Genomic DNA, 19,377 nt, shown 5'->3' with positions numbered 1-19,377 from the left:
TTTATAACCTTGTATTCTCATATATCCTTTCCTCTATCTATTCTCTAATCCAGGGGCCACAACCAGAGGATGGAGTTCCTTGGAGACTCCATCATGCAGCTGGTGGCCACGGAGTATCTCTTCATCCACTTCCCTGACCACCACGAAGGACATTTAACAGTAAGATCAAATCAATGAAATATGTAATCACACACAGACTCCTCTTCCCTTTTGTATATCTGCACATCCTCGCACCTGTGTGTTTTGTCGATTCTCCATCTTGTGAAGTCGAACACAAACGCTGCTTCTTACACCGGTTCACCTTCAATGAAGTTGCAGCTGTGCTTTTCTGTGTTTGTGTGTGGGGAGAGTTTTTCCTCCGTTCCCCATCCATCTTTAAATCTCCCAGTGCCAGACAGGTATTCACCCCCCATCATTTTTTTTTGCTTGTTTCCACAAAATAACTCTCTTCCACTCCCTCACCCCACACTGCGCCTGTATGTTCACTGTGCTCCTCCTTGTGATGGGTATTGTCATGAGACAAAATTGTTCAGTGGTTTTCAATAACACGTCTTTGTCTGCCGAGTTTTCGCACAAGCTGTCAAGCGTCGGATAAAAATGAAGTTGCGTGTGTGTGTGCGTGCGAGAAGTTGCGCGGCTTGTGGCGCGGGTACAAAGCGAATTATCACACTTTGAACATGCAAGTCCATTTTCTGACAGGCGGCATTACATCTTCCCTCTTTTTCATTTTCACATCAGCACTTTCTCTTTAGAAAGGCCCACTACTCCGGGCTACACGGATTGAACTGCGCTAAACCTGAATAACAACCTCTGCCGTCATTTGTTTAAAAGCTTCCTTTGAGCTTCTCGCGGAGAGACTGAAAGCTCCTGCAATGCCCAAGAGTCAAGATGGGGCACATCTGAAATGGATTTCAAATCGGGGAGAAAAGTGTGTGTGTGTGTGTGTGTGTGTGTGTGTGTGTGTGTGTGTGTGTGTGTGTGTGTGTGTGTGTGTGTGTGTGTGTGTGTGTGTGTGTGTGTGTGTGTGTGTGTGTGTGTGTGTGTGTGTGTGTGTGTGTGTGTGTGTGTGTGTGTGTGTGTGTGTGTGTGTGTGTGTGTGTGTGTGTGTGTGTACTCCTTCACAGCAGGACCCATTCAGACAGTCATATTATATTCTTCTTGCTCTTTTCTGCATCTTGTGGCTATATTTAACATGTTTGTGTTTCTTCCTTTTAGAGTGTTCCTTACCCAGTCCAACATGTTGTCCTCCGTTAAGCTCCAAGTCCCAATGTAATATTTATCAGAGCAACGTCCAACTTCCCTGAAACATTTACTCTGCATTAGCGCTTCTGTCTCTGATGAATTATTCCTCGTTGTTTGATCTATTTTCATGTTTTTTTGTGGATATTTCCCTGCAAACATATGTAGTCTTCAACTCAAATCAAGTTTTATTTATACAGCACATTTTTAAAACGATGTTTGGTCGAGCCAAAGTGCTGTACACGCAATACAAACACTTTCCTACAATAGCAAACAGGCTTATCTATATATAAGGGGCATTTAAAGAGCTGGACGATAAATAGACTTACATGCTAAAGGTGTTAAATAGGTTTTGGTGCATGTTAATGGTCTGCACTTTGAAGTTTCTGTGGAATTACAATCGTTTTTTTAATCCTCATTTAGATTCTACGAATGTTAATAATGTTTTGTTTGTCCGTAGCTTCTCCGCAGTTCGCTGGTAAACAACCGCACGCAGGCCAAAGTGGCGGAGGAGTTGGGCATGCAGGATTTCGCCATCACCAACGACAAGACCAAACGCCCCGTGGCTCTGCGGACGAAGACTCTGGCTGACCTGTTGGAGTGTATGTTCACAACCCCTTTGATTCATTCGCAGAGAGAACATCTTTATAGATCTGCCTAAACCCCTACTCAACCTTTTTCCTTGCATGTCTCTCCAGCATGTGCGCTTTAAGACGGCAGCATGAAGTGCCATTATTGATTTCTTTGTTCCCTTTGTGCAAGATGTCAAGCACAGTCATTTCTCTGCTGAAGATGCTCCCTATGTGCGTAGTATGACTGGAGCGGTTAGTGATGATTTGTCTTTCTCTTTCTCCACCAGCTGCCACAATTCATAATTTACTGCTACCTCTAATAGATTTTTGGAGCAGAATAAGAAGTACAATCAAATATGTCTTGTTAAAGAAGTGGATGGTGAAGGACATGTTGGCAGCTGAATGGAAAATGATCATGGTGGTCTAGTGGTTGTTTTATCCACTCTAATTTAGTAGATTTGCTTTCATGGTATATCAGAAAGCAAAGTGGGCATTTGGCTGGAAGGTAGAGAGCCTCACGACTAAAGCATTGAACACAATTCAACCTGAAGACACAGTTCATATATATGTAAGTAGAAGCTGTGCCGCAGCCTCCCTCCTTTTACACATTTCTATAGAACTGAATTTAAAAGGAAAAAGTGTGCTCCAGGGCAGGAGCAGTGAGTAGGCAGAACTTATATTTCAAATCCATTTTAATATGTTATACATTTTAATGAGAAGAAGTATTATTCTGACTGTTTCGCATATTTGACTTTCTACTCTTTATTACATACATGTTTAAACTGTACGTGGTCCCAGCTGTGCTTAGGCTTTTTCCTACATGGTGAGATTAAAGGTAGAAAGTCACTGTTTATTCAAATAACTGGTTACAATAGCATTATAATATAGTGGAGTCTGGCTAATGGGTTGCGTGAGATAAAGGGACAGAGCGGGGTTTATTTGAATTTAAATAATTCATCTAAAGAAATGCCTTAATTCATAATAATGTCTTAAAACATTCATTCAAAAATACGGAAATGCTTAGCCATTGGAAATTAGATTTGTATTTTGAATGCACTGCATTGTACAATTATTGTCATATTTTAATTGTTAATATTTTTTTTAAATAATCAACTTTGTGCTCGTCACATTATTGTCATGCAGATTACAGATTAATTCTGTGTGAACATGTAAAATATTCTTTAAAAATCTTAAAATAATACACCCTACCCCCCAATCCCCATGTTCTCAAAAAAAAAAAAAAAAAAAAAAAAAAGATGGCTGAAGAAAATGGCTATTAGCATCAAACAAATGAAGCTACAGACACACTCCTCATTTCTAAGGAAAGTGTAGCTTTTCCAAAATAATATTATCAGAGCATGCAGTGACCGCTCCACGTGAACAGAGGAACAAGTGTAGGCGGATGGCGAGAGAAATGGTTATGGGATTGAACCCATGTGCGGTCCTCATTAGACCAACGGAGAGCCAGCAGCCATGGTGACTGTGGTGCATCCCACATTGGCAGCAAGATGGACAAAAACAATGGATAGAAAAACACACTCAAACATTCCAGGTCAGCGTTCAATAGGCAGACTTTAATACATGAGCTTCACGTCATTTGCCTTTCAAATGGTCTTTCAAAGTTGAGGCCAGAGCAGAGTTGATGACACGGGAAGGGGACGAGGCTCAGCGCTGGAAATGAGTGCAGCTCCTGCTCATATGAACAGTTGTGCCCCGCGGATACAGCTGGCCCCCTGAAATATTACCTATTATTCTCCTCTCGTTTTCCCACTGTCTTAGTCACGGAGATGAGTGAGCGCACTGGCAGCTAATAGAGGAGGAAAACAAAGGCTCGGCCACGAGATGAAGATGACACCCAGCACCTCCTGCTTACATTTCAAATACTTTCCGTTCAGTTAGACCGCTGGTTACTCTCATTCAGCTTGACATATAGTTGTATCTTATATAGATGTTTCCCTGAACTCTGTGTGGCCCTGGCTTTACCAATGTCCTGTTTGATGGAGGAAAAACCATCTTTTCCAATTGTTTTACATGAACAGTGTGTTACTACTTTGCTGTGTGGCACAGAAGAGACAACAGCCACACATCATCTGCTGTCTTCTTCTGATACATTTTTACAATTGCTGTCTTTATTTTTGTTCTTTTCTGCAGCTTTCATCGCAGCTCTCTACATCGACAAGGACCTGGAGTATGTGCACACCTTCATGAACGTCTGCTTTTTCCCCCGGCTGAAGGTGAGCCCCTATTGATAGTCGTTCACCACTTGCACCTGATCAATGAGCCGCTCCGCCGGGCACCTTGCAGCGAGAGCACCATGGAGATGATTAGGAGGGAGCTAATGGCCCCGGCATCGACGCACGGCCTGAAGTGGTGCTCGGCTGGAGAGTGACTCTCGCTGACTTGATCACTATTTTAGTCTCCTTTAGATAAAAGCTTTGCAGTGTCGCCCGTCTTTCATTTTTTGGCTGTTGACAGCGTCCACTTCTGGAAATCATTGGATTGTCTGAATATAAAAAGAAGAGACTAACATCTACAGCTAGTGGGGGGAAAACCCAAACTATCATACTGTCTAGTATCTAGTGGTGTAAGGACTACTCAGATATTCTACTTAAGTAAAAGTAGAAAAACATTCTCTCTTACAAACAAACGTCCTGCATTTAATATTTTAAAGGTCCCATGTCATGGCCATTTCCACTGATCATAATTCCATTGTTGAGGTCTACTAGAATACATTTATATTGTGTAATTTTCCAAACTCACTTTGGTTTCTCAGACAGCATCTCTGTAAACTACGTGTATTCACTGAATTTCACTCTCTGCCTTTAACGGCTCGTTGTAGCTCCAATAGCTCCAGCCCCCACCCTACCTGTGAGCACAGTGTGCTCTGATTGGTCGGGACGTTGTGAATCGCGCTGAGCTCCGTGGAGGTGTGGTTTCCTTGTTTAGCGATACACAGCGAAACACAGGCAAACTCACCCTGAGCACACACAAAGTCACAGCCGAAGTAAAAACAATAAGTGTGGCTTGATATTGAGTAAGAGAAAGGTTGATAAATGCATTGAGAATGGGTCTGCAGAGAGAATGGGTCTGCAGAGAGAATGGGTCTGCAGAGAGAATTTCGCCGCGATCCCAACTGTCTGTTATCAGCCTGCAGCCAGGGAGGAGAGATCAGCAGAGCTGCCTGCACCGAGTGTGTGTGTGAGGAAGTCCGTGGATTGGTCAATTTGGACCAATCAGCGGGGGCTTAACGTAACGGCTCCACGGATTGGTCCATTTGGTTCCGGGTAACGCATGACATCATGAGTTACCCGGAAAAATCAATGGACAGTGACGTATCTCCAACGAGGCGTTTTGGGGAGGTATTTTCTGTGTTAGAGTTTTACTCCCTACAGGGTGTACTTTGAGGGTTTTGACTCTGCAGACCGTGTACATGCATAAAAACCTTCATAACACACAAGGGGACGGGTAATAACCGGAAAAGCATGACATGGGACCTTTAAGTAAAAGTACAGAAGTATTAGCATCAAAACAACTCAGGCACTTTCATTTCCCATTTTAGAATCATATTCAATTACGGGGCTTATTTTGTCCATGCATAAATGTGTTCATCACGCTGTAAAAGGTTGATCTACTTTTAATTACTTTATATACACCTGCTGGATACTTTTAATTATATTCAAGGTTTATTGTCATAACATATACAAAATGTAATGTATGAAAAAGTTAGATCCTAGGTTCATCAACAGTGCAAATGACAAGACATAAGAAAATAATAGATATAAAAAAACAAAAATGTTAATTAAAATAGTGCAAGCTCAGGTGTTTAATAGTCTTATGGCTTGGGGGATGAAACTGTCTCTGAGTCTGGTGGTTTTTGTCCTGATGCCATGCGGCAGCAGACAGGACAGTTTGTTGCTGGGGTGGTGGGGGTCTTTTATAATCCTGTAGAGATCCGTCCTGGTGATGTGCTATGTGTAATTACATTATGATAGTTTATTTATTTGTTTATATACTTTTTGTTTTAACTAATAATCTGTAATCTGAAAGTAACTACCAACACATTTTTTCAAATAAATGTAGTGGAGTAAGAAGTACAATATTGTCTTCAAAATTATAGTAGCATAAAATAAAAATACTCAAGAGAAGTACAATACTTGAGTAAATGTACTTTAATACACTACACACTGCTCATACCTAAACGGGCCTACACACAGGCTCCTGTCTGAGCACCCACAGAGCGCGGACCTCTCCTTGTGAAGCTGCTGCAGCGCTCTGATGCGCCATGCTAATTGCTGTCTTGGTGAGCCTCTCCAGGGAGAATCCCCGGCTCTGGAGGAGCTGAGCTTTGCGTCATGGTCGCTGCAAGAGAGCACCTCATTTCCACTTCCAAGAGAAAGTTGTGAAACAGCCAGCGAGTCCCCGAACACAGCCCGCTGGAAACCACAGTGTTACAAACTGTGCTGCTTCATCCAATTTGGACAGGAATAGAGAAAGCAAAACCAGGGACATAAACGCTGCTTCCCTTATGTTCCCCTTTTTTTTCCCTCACGAAATACAGTGCTAAAAAAAAAAACACAGCGTAGCTTATAGCTGCTCTTTTGAAAGAAGCCAAATTTCTCGGCTTTAGGCTAAAGGGGTGTAGAGGCCCCCCAGAGAGAGGGGATGTGGGGAGGAGAGAAAGGGAAGTAAAATCGCAAAAGGTAGGGATGGAGGAGTTGCGGGGGGGGGGGGGCGGCAGTAAAGCCAGAGTAGGAGAGTGCGAGCAACAGAAGCAGAAGCACTCTTTGTCGAAAATTAATAGGAGCAGACAGTTTTGGATTCAAAGTCTGCCTTTTTATGACAAGGCTGCCTCCCTGTTAATGGAAGGGCTTTTAGAAGTCCCCCTTGGATAAGAGAAATGTATCAGGGCTGCACACCTGGGACACTCCCAGACGCTCCTTATATCTGGCCGGGGATTGGCTTTTGTCTTAAGTAGCCTGTGATTTGTACTCACCGTAAAGACACAGATGGAGAGCCAGTCAGGGAGCGAGCAAATAAGTGAGTGCTAAAGACGAGGGGGGAAATGGTGGAAGAGGGGTCATGGCAAGAATGAAATAAAAGCATGAGCGGCGGCGGGAAAGAGCTGAGGAAAGATTTCTCTGATTCGTTGAAAGGAGTGGTTTTATTACATGTGGTTTTTTTTTTTATGGTTTGTGTGTCGTAGGAATTTATTCTCAACCAGGACTGGAATGACCCAAAGTCCCAGCTGCAGCAGTGCTGTTTGACCCTGAGGACAGAGGGCAAGGAGCCCGACATCCCTCTGTACAAGTAAGAAAACACTGCAGGCGTTTTGAAGCTAGCTCTGGTGTTAAATTATAGAAAGTTAAACAATCATTTTCTCCCCAAGAGTAACATTTTGTGTCCCCTAGGTTAAGGGTTGTATATGTTCCATGTAATATAAGGGTGACTTTGCAGCTCAATAAAAAACACCTGGCCTTTACTTTTAGCTAACCGTGTATCCAATACCCTAACCAACAATTGTAAGTCCATTACTTTAAGTGATTTGAGCAATTGTTCCCCGTATGTATCCATTACTTCTTGATCATAATCTCACCTTTTTATGTTATTTCTATCTTTTCTATTTCTATCCATTTGAAAATTGCTATTGCAAACTTATTTCTGCTTCTCTGCTAATTCTAACTCTCAACTTGTAATTTTCACTCATGCGTCTTTCAATCATCGCAAGCATCTGATACACCCATAGAAACCAAAAACCGTTGGAAACATTTACTGTTTCCATAGTAACAAACTGACGCTGTTAAACTGTGTATGTGTTAACACGACAGAAAAGGCACGTAGGTTGAGTCCACTACAAAATGATTTATTATACAATGTATTACATATTTTCTAACTAACTGAAAAAGCTGATTTCAATGCCCTGAGATAACCTAAACTCGTGCACGTGTATACTGCACATGAAAAATAAAAACATATATTGTCCCTCTCTCCATTGTGACCTAGTCCACATTTGAGATGTATTCAGTCAGGCATCACACGGACCAAAATACACATTGGGAGAGATGAAATGGCACAAACATAATTTACCGGCGCGTGCTCTTCGTCCCTGAACATTGTGAATAGCTGTGTAAAGGTCTCTGTTGTTGTGATATATAAACACCCCCAAAGAGACCTCTTATTTGACAAAAGGTCAAGGAGCAAGTGTCATTTGACAGAATGCTTTTGAGAGCTGCCATGAAGCAGCGTGTTTGTCACCATGGAAACTGACAAACAGTGTTTTCTCTGAGAGGGAAAAAAGAGGTCAGCGGTACGCACAAGGGAAGTTAGAGTCGGAGCAGTTTTATTTACAATGAACTCCACAGTCCAGCATTCATTCACTTCCCTCTTTGTCTCTTCCTAGTATTTATTTGAAATCTCCTTTAAGCCATCCTCTTTTTATCGGTCTCTCTATCTGCCCAACAGATGTAGAATTGCTGGAGGGAAACTTTTGGATTTTAATCTTTGCACACCATTCACAGAAACCTACATAACTCACCAAAAGAAAAGGAAGAAGCCCAACAACATAATAAGGCCCCTTTAAGCTATCCCCCAAGAATTAAAGTCTTTTTTTGTACAGCCTGTCGGAGGAATACACAGCCGATGATCTTGGGCAACCTCATGAGATGACCGGCTGGTCAATAATCCTGAATCATAGACCCCTCGGTTTCCTGACGCGGTCGTTGGCGCCAAGTCAAGACAGACCGTCCTTAAGGGTCCGCTTGAATTTGTTTACAAGTGTGAAGAGTAGAGAAACAGAGGGGTGAGACAAGAGTGTGAGTCACAGCGAAAGAGACTAAATGACCGAGGGAGGGCAGGAAAGGACACAGAGAGGGGGGGGGGGAGTTAATGCACCGAGCCCCCTGCTAAAGGTTCCCTGGTGAATGTGTCTGGCCGATGACAGATTCGCACCTCAACCCCGGCACCATCACTCTACTGTACATCACGGCTGCCAGCACACACCAGGGAACACACACACACACACACACAAACACACACACACACACACACACACACACACAGTCTTTCACATTGTGCAGGGAAAGGCCTGAGTCAGTAAGTAGCTGCTTTTAGTGCGCGCTAAAGCTCGTTCGGGCCCTCTCTACGGGGCCGTTCCTTCCCCTCGCACACTTCCATCTGTGTGCAGCCTTGAAGTAGACAACCTCCGCTCACACTGTTTCCTTTTTTCTGTTATTTTAGCAGGCCGATAATTCCGAGTGACACGTTCTCCCTGTTGAGACTTGGCTAAAACGTTGCCTATAAAAGTCTTATTTGCTGCACACATCCTCTGTGCTTCTTCATTTGTAAGTGAGAAAGGGGGCTGCATTATTGATAAAGTGTCATAAGTGACCACATTGCATTAAATATGGATCGCTCTCCTGAAATAAGTAAATTGTCTGTGAATAATTTAGGTGACTCACAGCTTGGGCCTGAGATGTTTATGCTAATGTTAACATTTCAAACATCTCCCAAGTTTTGTCTGGTGTCTTGTACTTGTGTCCCTGCAGGAATGTAACAACATTGACAGCTTTCTTTTTCTCCCCCCCCCCCCCCCCCCCCCTTCTCCTAAATGAGGTGGATCACTCGGTGATATTCTGTTCCCGCAGCTTTCTTAGTCCCACTTAAGCTTCTTCATTGTTTACCCTTCTAGCGCACCAAAGACTCGTGGGTCCCTCAAAGACTATTGTCGTTCTTTCATTTCAACTCCTCTCCCAACATCTCTGTTTTTATTTTACCAGCACAGAGCGTGGTATCTGAAGAGGATGGTTGTGGGGATAAGTTGTTTATAGTTCCCTCAAATGGCTTCTACGCGCTTTTTAAAACACGCTACGGGATCAACGCTCTGCTCCCCTCCTCCGCTTGAGATGAATTATATTTGTTCCAATTGAAAACTTTATTTCCCTCACCTCCCTTTTTCTCGTTATTTCTCCGAAGGACAAAGTCCCTCAGTGTCCTTGTGCCTTTCTCCTGGGTATTATTATTATTCCTCAACTCTACCCTCCTCCTTGTCATCTCATATTTCTCTGTTTGAATTCACAGGACCCTGCAGACAGTGGGGCCCTCTCACGCCCGCACCTACACCGTGGCTGTGTATTTCAAAGGGGAGCGAATCGGCTGTGGCAAAGGCCCAAGGTGAGTGAGACGGTACAATATGATCAGACAGGACAAGGAGCTGCACTTCTCAATGCACCGCTAATGGCCTCGAGAATAATGGCTGCGCTTTATTGATGGTGTTTATTATGGCAATTAAGCTCTTGTTGGCCTCTTCTATCGAGAGAGACATTATGCAGAATGAAAATGAATCGATTCATTATTGATTTGACGTCAATTGTGTTCTGGAAATATCACTCTGTGCAGAACGAGAATCTGTCACCAGGCGACAGTGTATCTGGGGCTGCTTTCTGCTCTACCTGGGATGTTGTGTTCGCAGCGGGACATTTATGTGTTTTTGTGTCTGACTGCACACCTTTTGTGTGCGCTCACACATTCCCGCTTTTGTAAAGTAAAGAAAGTGAATCTCTGTGCAAACGCCTTTTCAGGGTTAAAGGGTTGGCAATAAAGCTGCAGCTGAGCCTGCGAGAAATGAAACGTAAATCCATCAAACATCTTTCACCCACACTCACATTCCCCCTCCACAGCCCCCCTACTTGAAAGCGCTCTATCTTGCTCTAAGCTGGCGATAACTTTGTCCCTTCCATAGGATCTCTGACAGCTTACTGTTTTTGTATTTACATGAGGTAAGCTCGCAGCCACCTCCGCTGCCGGGCTATGATCAGGCACACATGAAATATACCAGGGACGTAAACAGTGCCCAGCGCCAATAGGCTTACCTTTCTCAAATGTGTGCACTGTTACCTGCAATTGTTAGTCTGAAGGGCTCTTTCAACACATCCATAAAGCACTTCTGATAATCCTCTCAATATTGGGCCTGTTTTTTTGACTGCATTTTTATTTTTTTAAGGTGACATTTTGATTATGCTAAAGACCTTTTCTCTTTCTCCCTCTCTCTCCTTTTTAAAAATATTTCGAATCTAGCATCCAACAGGCGGAAATGGGAGCTGCGATGGATGCGCTCGAAAAATGTGAGTTGTTTGGCAACATGAAGCCCTCCACACACACACACACACACACACACGCACACACACACACACACACACACACGCACACACACACACACGCACACACACACGCACACACACACACACACACACACACACACACACACACACACACACACACACACACACACACACACACACTTTAAGCCTTTCACATGCGTTGCCACAGTGTTGTATATTAGCATTGGCCGTAGAGTATGCAAGATGGCTGGCAGAGCGCTGTGGTCTGACCAGCCGGTTGGCGGCGACATATAGGACATTAGGCGGTTTGAAGTGCTAGCCCAGAGCACAGCCATGGGGCCCAGCCAGAGACAGAGAACCAATAAAACAAGGCCGGGGGAGGCTAAGCGTCCTCAACCATGTCCATCATCCCAAGAGACGGCAGGAAGTTACTGTCGAGGGCCGCGCAGAGTTCCTGTTTTTTGGTTGTGTTTTTGAGTCCTTTAAAGTCCATGAGAGCAGAGCATTATACTCTAAGCGACTCTATTGTGCTCAGCGCCTCTTCACATTTGAAGGAGTGCGGCTCATGCGTCCCTACGTGCTGCTTCACTCCTTGGCTGTTTTTCATCTTGTCATCAGTCGCCACTTAAGGAAAATAGTGTGTGTTTTTTTTTTAGGCATTTACAATGTCTCGTTCTTTGCCAAGGAAAAAAAATACAATTACAGGGCTCTCAGACACTCATCCACGAGCCGGTCCTATCATCTCCCATTCCGCTTATTCTCTATGCATATGGATGTGAATGCAAAACATCAGACAATACATTAGTGGGTAAAGAGTCGGGATGTGTTTGAGTGCAGTTTTTGGCCTGGTCTTGCCTGCTATCGCTGTGACCCGCACATTAATCAAATGTACAATTTGTTCTTTACTCAACTAATTAGATAGAGTTGAGCACAAATGGCTTTGTTGGAACAGGCCTGCACAACTCGCAAAGGGCAGGGGGGTGAAACTGTGATTTCATTTGGCTCCCAAATGAGTCCTCCAGCCATTTGTGATTGATACTGTTTGTGCGCCCAAGCTTTAGCTTTTTATGAAACATTAACGTTATGCTGGTATTATTTAAAGCCGTTCCCTCAGCCTCCCTCTGCATTCGGCTCTCCCTCCCTCCTTATCAGGGGGCGTAGTTCAGTGCACACACTCTCTCTCCTGTGTCTTCCTCCCTTCCCTTAATTCGTCCCATTTCCTCTCCCCAGTGTACACCTCTGTCACCATGATTGATAGATGCTCATTGCTAGTAAATGAACATTTCCCCCCTCATAAATTGCTGTTTCATGTGAATAGATTAGCAATGCCTTGTAAAAGGTCAGTTCATTTAAAATCATCTCTTCATGTCTTCTTTCCTTCAGGGGCAATATAGTTTTAGGGCTTTGTTTGACTTTGTATTGTTGCTTAATTTAAAGCTGCCAATTTTTCAGTCACCCCTCAGCTAAAAGTACTCTCACTAAGTTCCTGAGGTGAGCCTGGAAACGATTTGGTATTTTTAATTAATTACCAAGTAAAAAATGCAGATAGACTCCCTTCTAAATATAAACACGTTTTTGATACTATCAAAATTAAAGCTCAAATTAAAAAGTAGGATATTATTTACATTAAGGGTGCAAGAAATAGAATATAATGTGAAATGCACAATATGAAGACACTATAAACAGATGGATGAAGTTTGGTTTTGCTTAACACATTTCTATAGAGATAGACGGCGTCCCCTCCTTTCGGAGCCCATTGTCTCTCATGTGATCGTCAAGGGCCTCGCTTCATTTGTTCCCATAGCAAGACTAATCAAGGACATTAGCCCTGGTGTCATGTAATTCGTCATTGATTGTCTTGTTGGCCCTCGCTGCAGCACCGTCTGAACCATTACTCCTCGTGTACAACAGCCCTACCTTGTGTTACACTCGGATCGAACTCACCTCCCCGCAACACGTCAGGATTCATTTCCATGTTTTATTTAAAACATACTCCTCGAGTATCAGGAGCGCTTTGAGCTGGATTTTTTGTTTGGTTTTTCTGCTGCAGAGCTTTTTCCCTGGCAGACAGAAACCCGGCGGTGAAAGACATGGCCGTGTTCAGTCAGACAGCTCAGAGCTCATTACAGAGAGCCGGGGCCCAATATTTGGTGTGTGTGCCGTCTGTATCCGAACCGCTGGTGGCTCGGCTGATCCACATGACACTGTATGATGGCCCACGTTTCTGACAGTCTCCTGCCTGTATCCGTCAAGGCAGAATGAAATGTTAACCAACTCCTGGACTGGGAGGAAGATGAGTGGAAACAAATTGAGCTGAGAGCAGCCGGGGTTCTGAGCGAGAGGAAGGCTGTGCAGAGCTCTCAAACCCTGAGGCTCCACGCACCTTTAGGTCTAAGGCTGCATCAAATATACATGGAGAGGGCTTAACCATTTATCATGCATCCTTACAGATAGCACTGTGTCTGTTTTGAAAGTCTCTCTCCAAGACACAGCCCCCTCCCCTTCCTAGTTCTCTTAGCTTCCTCGCAGCTGCTTGTTTCGCAAACAATACAATATCTGTTGAATAAGAGAAGGAGCCTCGATGTGGCTCATACAGTAGCTGGAAGGGGACTACTTTTTTCCTCTTCAGCTTTCTCTAAACCCCTTAATCTCCAGATGAAAAGCATTGGATGGATAGAGGCAAAGTAGCATACAGTATGCAGGATCTATTTTCAATGGCTTGGGGCCTTTATTTGGCCTTTGGCATGGCGGGGAAAATCCCTTCATCAACGCCGCCATACAGGTGCTCTATGGGCTCGCTTTAGGTGGACTCGTCTCACAGCCCGAGCGAGGCTGAATAGTGAATGCCCGAGTGAAAGGACACCGTATGTTCTTGTGGGGAGCTGATCCCTCCTCATCCAGCTGCCGTGTGAGCGCTGTCGGCTGGCACAACAAGGCCGCGTTGTTGCCGAGGCCAACAGCAACTACACCCTGAATCTCAACCTCCGTCCTTGAGAGGAATTACCGCATTGTCCATAAACAAAAGACCTGAGCCCGGTTAAGTGCGCGAACGCCTCAACCAAAGATCGGTATGCAGAGCGTTCCTCAAAGGGTCTCCAGAAGAATCCTCAGTAGCCCAACGCAGACCGAAATGAAAAGCCTTGTGTATTCTCCAACAACATTTATTCTTTGACGCCTGTTCTTGTGCCGCATGTAATGTAAATGGCCAAAGCCTCTCGAGTGGGTTATTCTAAAGTCATCTCCTACTGTAGGGAAAAACGCTGGTGATTTCCATATTTTAACTGCAATATGTAGTTTCCTCTCCAAGGCTTACCAAGTGTTCTTACCCGCCAAAAGCATATAGAAATGGTGTGTCTGTGTGTATCCAGCCATGTGTGTGAGACACATTTCCCTTGGAATATTTTTTTCGATTCTCGCGCATTCTTTCTTGAGGATTCTTCTTCTTTTTTTTTTTTTTATTCGACCTGTCTTTTTTTTAATAGGATCTGCCGTTATCTTGCATTATTCCTTTTAGTCGCCATAATGAGAAGTTAGAGTAGCAGGAGGAAAAATACATCTTCCTCTTCTTTTCACGAGTCAAACATTATGTGAATTCCAGCATTTCATTTTCTATCAAATGTTTGGATTCTGATTAAAGGAACGTCAAACAACTCAAATACTACACGGCCTTTAGTCTACAGCCAATTCTTCTACCAACCAGCGGAAGAATGTGTTGCTCTGAGGCCAAATCCATTCATTCCAAGAAGTGAATGAAAGTGTTTTAGTTACTACTCAAGGTGACTTCTTCAAATCGTGTGTTGTGTCCAAACAACAAAGGGAATACAATAATAATAAATGGGATTTATATAGCGCTTTTCTAGACCCAAAGATGCTTTACATTACGAGGAAGGTCGACGAACAAAACAAGAACAAAAACACAAACAAAAACAAAAACAGAAAAGCAGTCAGGAGGATGTTGGTTCAGAGGGGGGAGGGGCGGGTTTAAGGATAAGCAGAGTTGAAGAGGTGGGTTTTGAGACGGGACTGGAACAGGGTGCGGGAATCAGACTCACGGAGGTCTCAGGGGAGGGATGTATGTACACACAATGTATTGTGTATATTTTTGTGAGTTACAAGTCTGTTATATTTGTACTTATTGTTTATTTTAAATTGTTATATAATTGTTTTCCCCAAAACAACTTGTTCACATCAGTCACAATGTAAACGTAAGCAGCAGATAAAGTATATATTAGTTCACATTTTTTGAAACGGCATTGTTAACAACAGCTATTTCCAGACATTATGAGTTTATAATAAAAGCCCTCCACGTGAATCCCATTTCAAAGGTCCTTTGAAATGTGAGGCTTTACTCATATGTCCATTGTTTTGAAATGACGCTAGCAAAGTGCATTTCTAACTTGATTAATGACTTGAGTGATTAATGAATTCTCACATCTCTGTCATTTAACCCCCGGAAACACCCAGAAAGAAGTTCTAAATTTGCTCTTAATTGGACATTAGATGAGGCAGTTTATAAATAACCCATTGGAGTGGTACACCAACTCATCAGAATCCAGATGGATAATGTGTCGCTCCAACGTGGGGGAAGCGCTGTTACTTCTGTGGTGTGCTCCTCCGACCGTGGTTATGGGGCTTCAGCAGCCGTTTCCGGGAAAACAATATCCACACCAGATCGTATAATAGTCGGCTCAAACCCTAAGGCGCCATATTATCAGCCGTGAGTCCACTGTCTGGACAATAGTCCTAATTAAATTTGCCCATTTATCGGAGGGTAATATACACTATCTACAGTATTTAGACTGCGACACGTTTTCTGTTGTTCTGGCTCTGTACTGCAGGACCTTGGATGACTCAGTGCTGACTCAGCTTTAAGGATGTTTAAATCTATACGAGGGAATGTTTTTTATAAAAAGGGATAGGCATTTGTCAGAATTTGCATCAAATAATGATCAGTTACTAATGTTTTTTTCTAATCTGGTGTATAAAAAGAGCTCCATTTGTTGTGTCTAACTACTCTCATTACCTCCCGTCTGACTTCAAACTAAACGTAGCAAGCTACAGCTGTTGAAACCCCTTCCGAAGTACACAGTGTGTTTTTATAAAGCCGTCACAGAAAGGCCAGAATGAGAATCCTTGTGGGTCCTCTCCATTTTCCATCACGGATCGACTTTAAAACTTCTGTGGGAGGCAAAAGTATTGAAAGACGGATTTTAATTTGTTTAGGTCTGCACGGTCATGGTCAGTGACCGGAAAAAGTGCACAGTCAAATTTGTGACTCAGCGAGTTGACACAAACCACCGGGTCTCTGTCAGGCGTGCTGTTTTAAATTGAAGTGTGCGCTGGAGAGACACGGTAATAAACACTAAACGGAAAATTACCTCGGCTCTGAATAACAGAATCCCAAACAGGTCAGTGGGGTGAACTCTGTCAGAGCTGGGGAAATAAAGCTTTTCTGTTAAACCCAGGTACCTCCAAAAGGTTATATGTTATATGTTCCTCCAGGGGAAGTGAAATTCTCCTAGATAACTGCTCTTCTCCATTCTAACATTGTAATGTATTGGGGTTTAGATGTTTAAAGATGTTCTCTTGGACCCTCAGAACTTGTGATGTTTCACTATTTTATATATTACACAGTCGATTGAAGAAAGTCAGATTGGATTTTTGAATTCTTAATTTTCACTATTTCCTAAAATGTTTACACCAGACGATCACTTTTTCTTGAAAGCTATCTTTTGGCAAACATGTGATTAATATCTCAAGTATGTCTGGATTGAGAGTTGAGGTAGTGAAACTGCATCTTTGACTTGAAAACCGACAGCCTTCCTTTACCGACAGCAGTCCTATCCTGTCTCATTCCCCCCCCCTCAACACCGACCCCCTCCCCCGTATTGGCCCAGATTGGGATAGTTTTACTTCAGCCATATTGGCGTTAGGCAGAAAACCCTAAAGGAAACTTCTCTTTAGAAACGATTTGCCACATTACGTTTTTTTTATTAATAGAATTCTGGCATTCAGGAGTTTTATATTAGTTTCAAGTCATGAAACCATTCAAACATTTATAAATAATCTGTGATCTAACTGTAGGAATAAGTTATTAGTGTCTGCCTATAGGTTAACACCCCATCAGCGTGTGTGTATTATTTGCTCTGCTGCCACCCTACACCATCTTATTACAGATCTCATTTAGAAATGTTCACTTGTAATTATGTTATCAGATCTCCCAGTCATTGTGCTGAAACCAAACAAGGCTTGTCTAATTTCTTGTTACATTATCATTATTAATGAAATCACAACATGAGGGCAATTTAACCGCAATACTGCCGGCAACATTTTGGCTCATTTGGCCACAGTGACAACATGACACTCGCTTATGGAAAAACTATTGTGTGTGCAATCTGAGCCTAAACTGTCGGACTGACCTTGTCTCTTCTCGCCCCTCTCTCTCCCCCTCTCTATCTGTTCTCCTTGGACGACTCCTCTCTGTTTCCCGCTCTGCCTCTCCTGCTCCAGATAACTTCCCACAGATGGCTCATCAGAAGCGCTTCATCGAGCGGAAATACAGACAGGAGCTGAAAGAGATGAGACGAGAGCGGGATCGGCAGGAGAAGGAGAAGGAGAAGGAGAAGGAGAGCGACGAGCCGGAGGAGAGCAGGAAGTGACAGCATCTTGTTCTGAGAGCCAATCAGGAGCGGCGTCCACATTAAGGAGCTCTGAGTGCAGATGTGGCTGCCGTCCAGGCAAGAGCTGGCAAAAGGCAGCCTTGATAGTTTGGTAATGATGATGGACTGTTTCCTAAGTTCTCCACCAACACCGATGGGACTCAGGTGAGGAGTTCCTTCGACTCCTAACCTGGAGATTTAGGAGGAACTCGTCCAGGATTCTCTTAAAGTGGAACAGAAGGCAAACGGCATTAGAAATGAAGCAGGACCCTTTCCTGTTGTATGCCGTTTAGTACTGTAGCACTGTGAAAGGTGGCCTTATGTTGTCTTATGTTCATGTGTGTCACCTTTAAATATTGAGATTACTTTGTTGAGAGGCTCACAATGTTACTAACAAATGGAGACAAAAAGCTGAGACGTTTTTAAATAAAGTATGTAATGCTAAATAAACCATGACATATTGTAAATAAAGTTTCAGATAGTCTGTTTGCTTCTTTTTTTTTATCCGCTTGCTTAGAGGCCCAACAGAAAAAGGGTTCAGTCTGTGTGTTTCTCAATGTCAAGGACGCTTCCTTGGTAGGACTTGGTCCCTCCGAGTCAGGTCCTTCAGAAGCGAGGCAAGAATCCTTCCTAGCCTCGGAAAACGAAGAATGGTGGAACAGGCTAGCAGGTGTGCGTCATATGCGAGGCCCCGCCTTCAATGGAGCGCGATTTCCGCCAAAGATTTGGAAAATTGGTCCGTGCGCAAAGCATTATAGGGATTTTAAGACCGCGGACGATACACATGTGCAGCCTCGAAATTTCCCGCAACGAAGGACGCCGGCCTCGGTAGAATTCCAAGCTTCCTGGACATTGTAACGGTCCTTCGGCGGGACTCGTTGACGTAGCATCCTTGAATTAGTGGCTCTGGAGCAGCTTTCCTCGACATTGAGAAACACCCTATGTGTTCAATCAGTACATTGACCCCATTTTTAAGGAAGCTTCTGGAGCACGGAGTCGAACACAATGAAACACGGAAGAGCTGGAACTTGATGGCAAACTGAAGATCTCTCCCCCCAGTCCCATGTTTTTAGCTAGCTCTGAGAGAATAATCAACATTCTGCATGACAACTGTAACTGTAACTGTAACTCCTCCATCAGCTGACGCCAACAGGCAGGAAGAGTAATGGCTGATGAGCTGGGGCTAGTACCTAAGCAACATGTTTCCTCGACAACCATCTGTCCTGCATCTGTCACTCATCCACTAATAATCAAAATCAGATTTTTTTTTCTCCCCCCTTTCTTTTTAAACCTCTTTCCAAATCCGATTGGTTGTCTGACAGATCTTAATTAAGATTGTCTAATTAACAATTTCCTCAGCTCACTAGCCTCTGGATCCAGCTCTTTAACAGGCCTTCATAAGAATTACCATCTGACGTGTCAGTCTCTAAAGGCGCATTTCCACTGCAGGGCCTCGCACGGCTTAGTACGGCCTTGGTAGGCCAGGCTCACTTTATGCTGCGTTTCAATTACAGTTTAGTAGCTGGGGCAGTAACTATAGTAACGCAGTGTAGGCGGAGCCGGGACGTCATCTTCAATGCGAAACACAAAACCAACATCAGCCGTTAGCTGTTAGCACTCAGAGCTCACAGCTCCTCATATCTGTTCAGAAACTAGACAAAAGTTGGACAAGTACAAACTACAGACTGTCTGTGTCATGGCGAATAGTCTGTGTCATGGCGAATACAGTCTGTGTCATGGCGAATAGTCGCTGGTTTATTTATGTTTGTGGAAGGTCGGCGCATATACAACGTT

General features: G+C 43.6%; 1 protein-coding gene across 3 annotated transcripts in view; it reads left to right on the top strand.

Annotated features, from left to right (window-relative positions):
• Positions 1–18,067, top strand: part of drosha (drosha ribonuclease III) — an 83,106-nt gene extending 65,039 nt beyond the window's left edge. For all 3 annotated transcript variants that reach the window (XM_079661264.1, XM_079661263.1, XM_079661265.1), the window contains exons 26-32: positions 54–159; positions 1,700–1,841; positions 3,963–4,045; positions 7,015–7,118; positions 9,885–9,977; positions 10,881–10,927; positions 17,435–18,067. In XM_079661264.1, the coding sequence (XP_079517390.1) occupies positions 54–159; positions 1,700–1,841; positions 3,963–4,045; positions 7,015–7,118; positions 9,885–9,977; positions 10,881–10,927; positions 17,435–17,583 (724 nt within the window). In that variant the 3' untranslated portion in view covers positions 17,584–18,067. The remainder of the gene's footprint in view (positions 1–53; positions 160–1,699; positions 1,842–3,962; positions 4,046–7,014; positions 7,119–9,884; positions 9,978–10,880; positions 10,928–17,434) is intronic.
• Positions 18,068–19,377: the final 1,310 nt, after the last annotated feature.

The sequence above is a fragment of the Notothenia rossii genome (genome assembly GCF_949606895.1).
Source record: "Notothenia rossii genome assembly, chromosome: 12".
Classification (NCBI taxonomy): domain Eukaryota; kingdom Metazoa; phylum Chordata; class Actinopteri; order Perciformes; family Nototheniidae; genus Notothenia; species Notothenia rossii.
The sequence above is the reverse complement of the archived record's forward strand: the minus strand, read 5'-3'. Positions and strand labels throughout refer to the sequence as shown.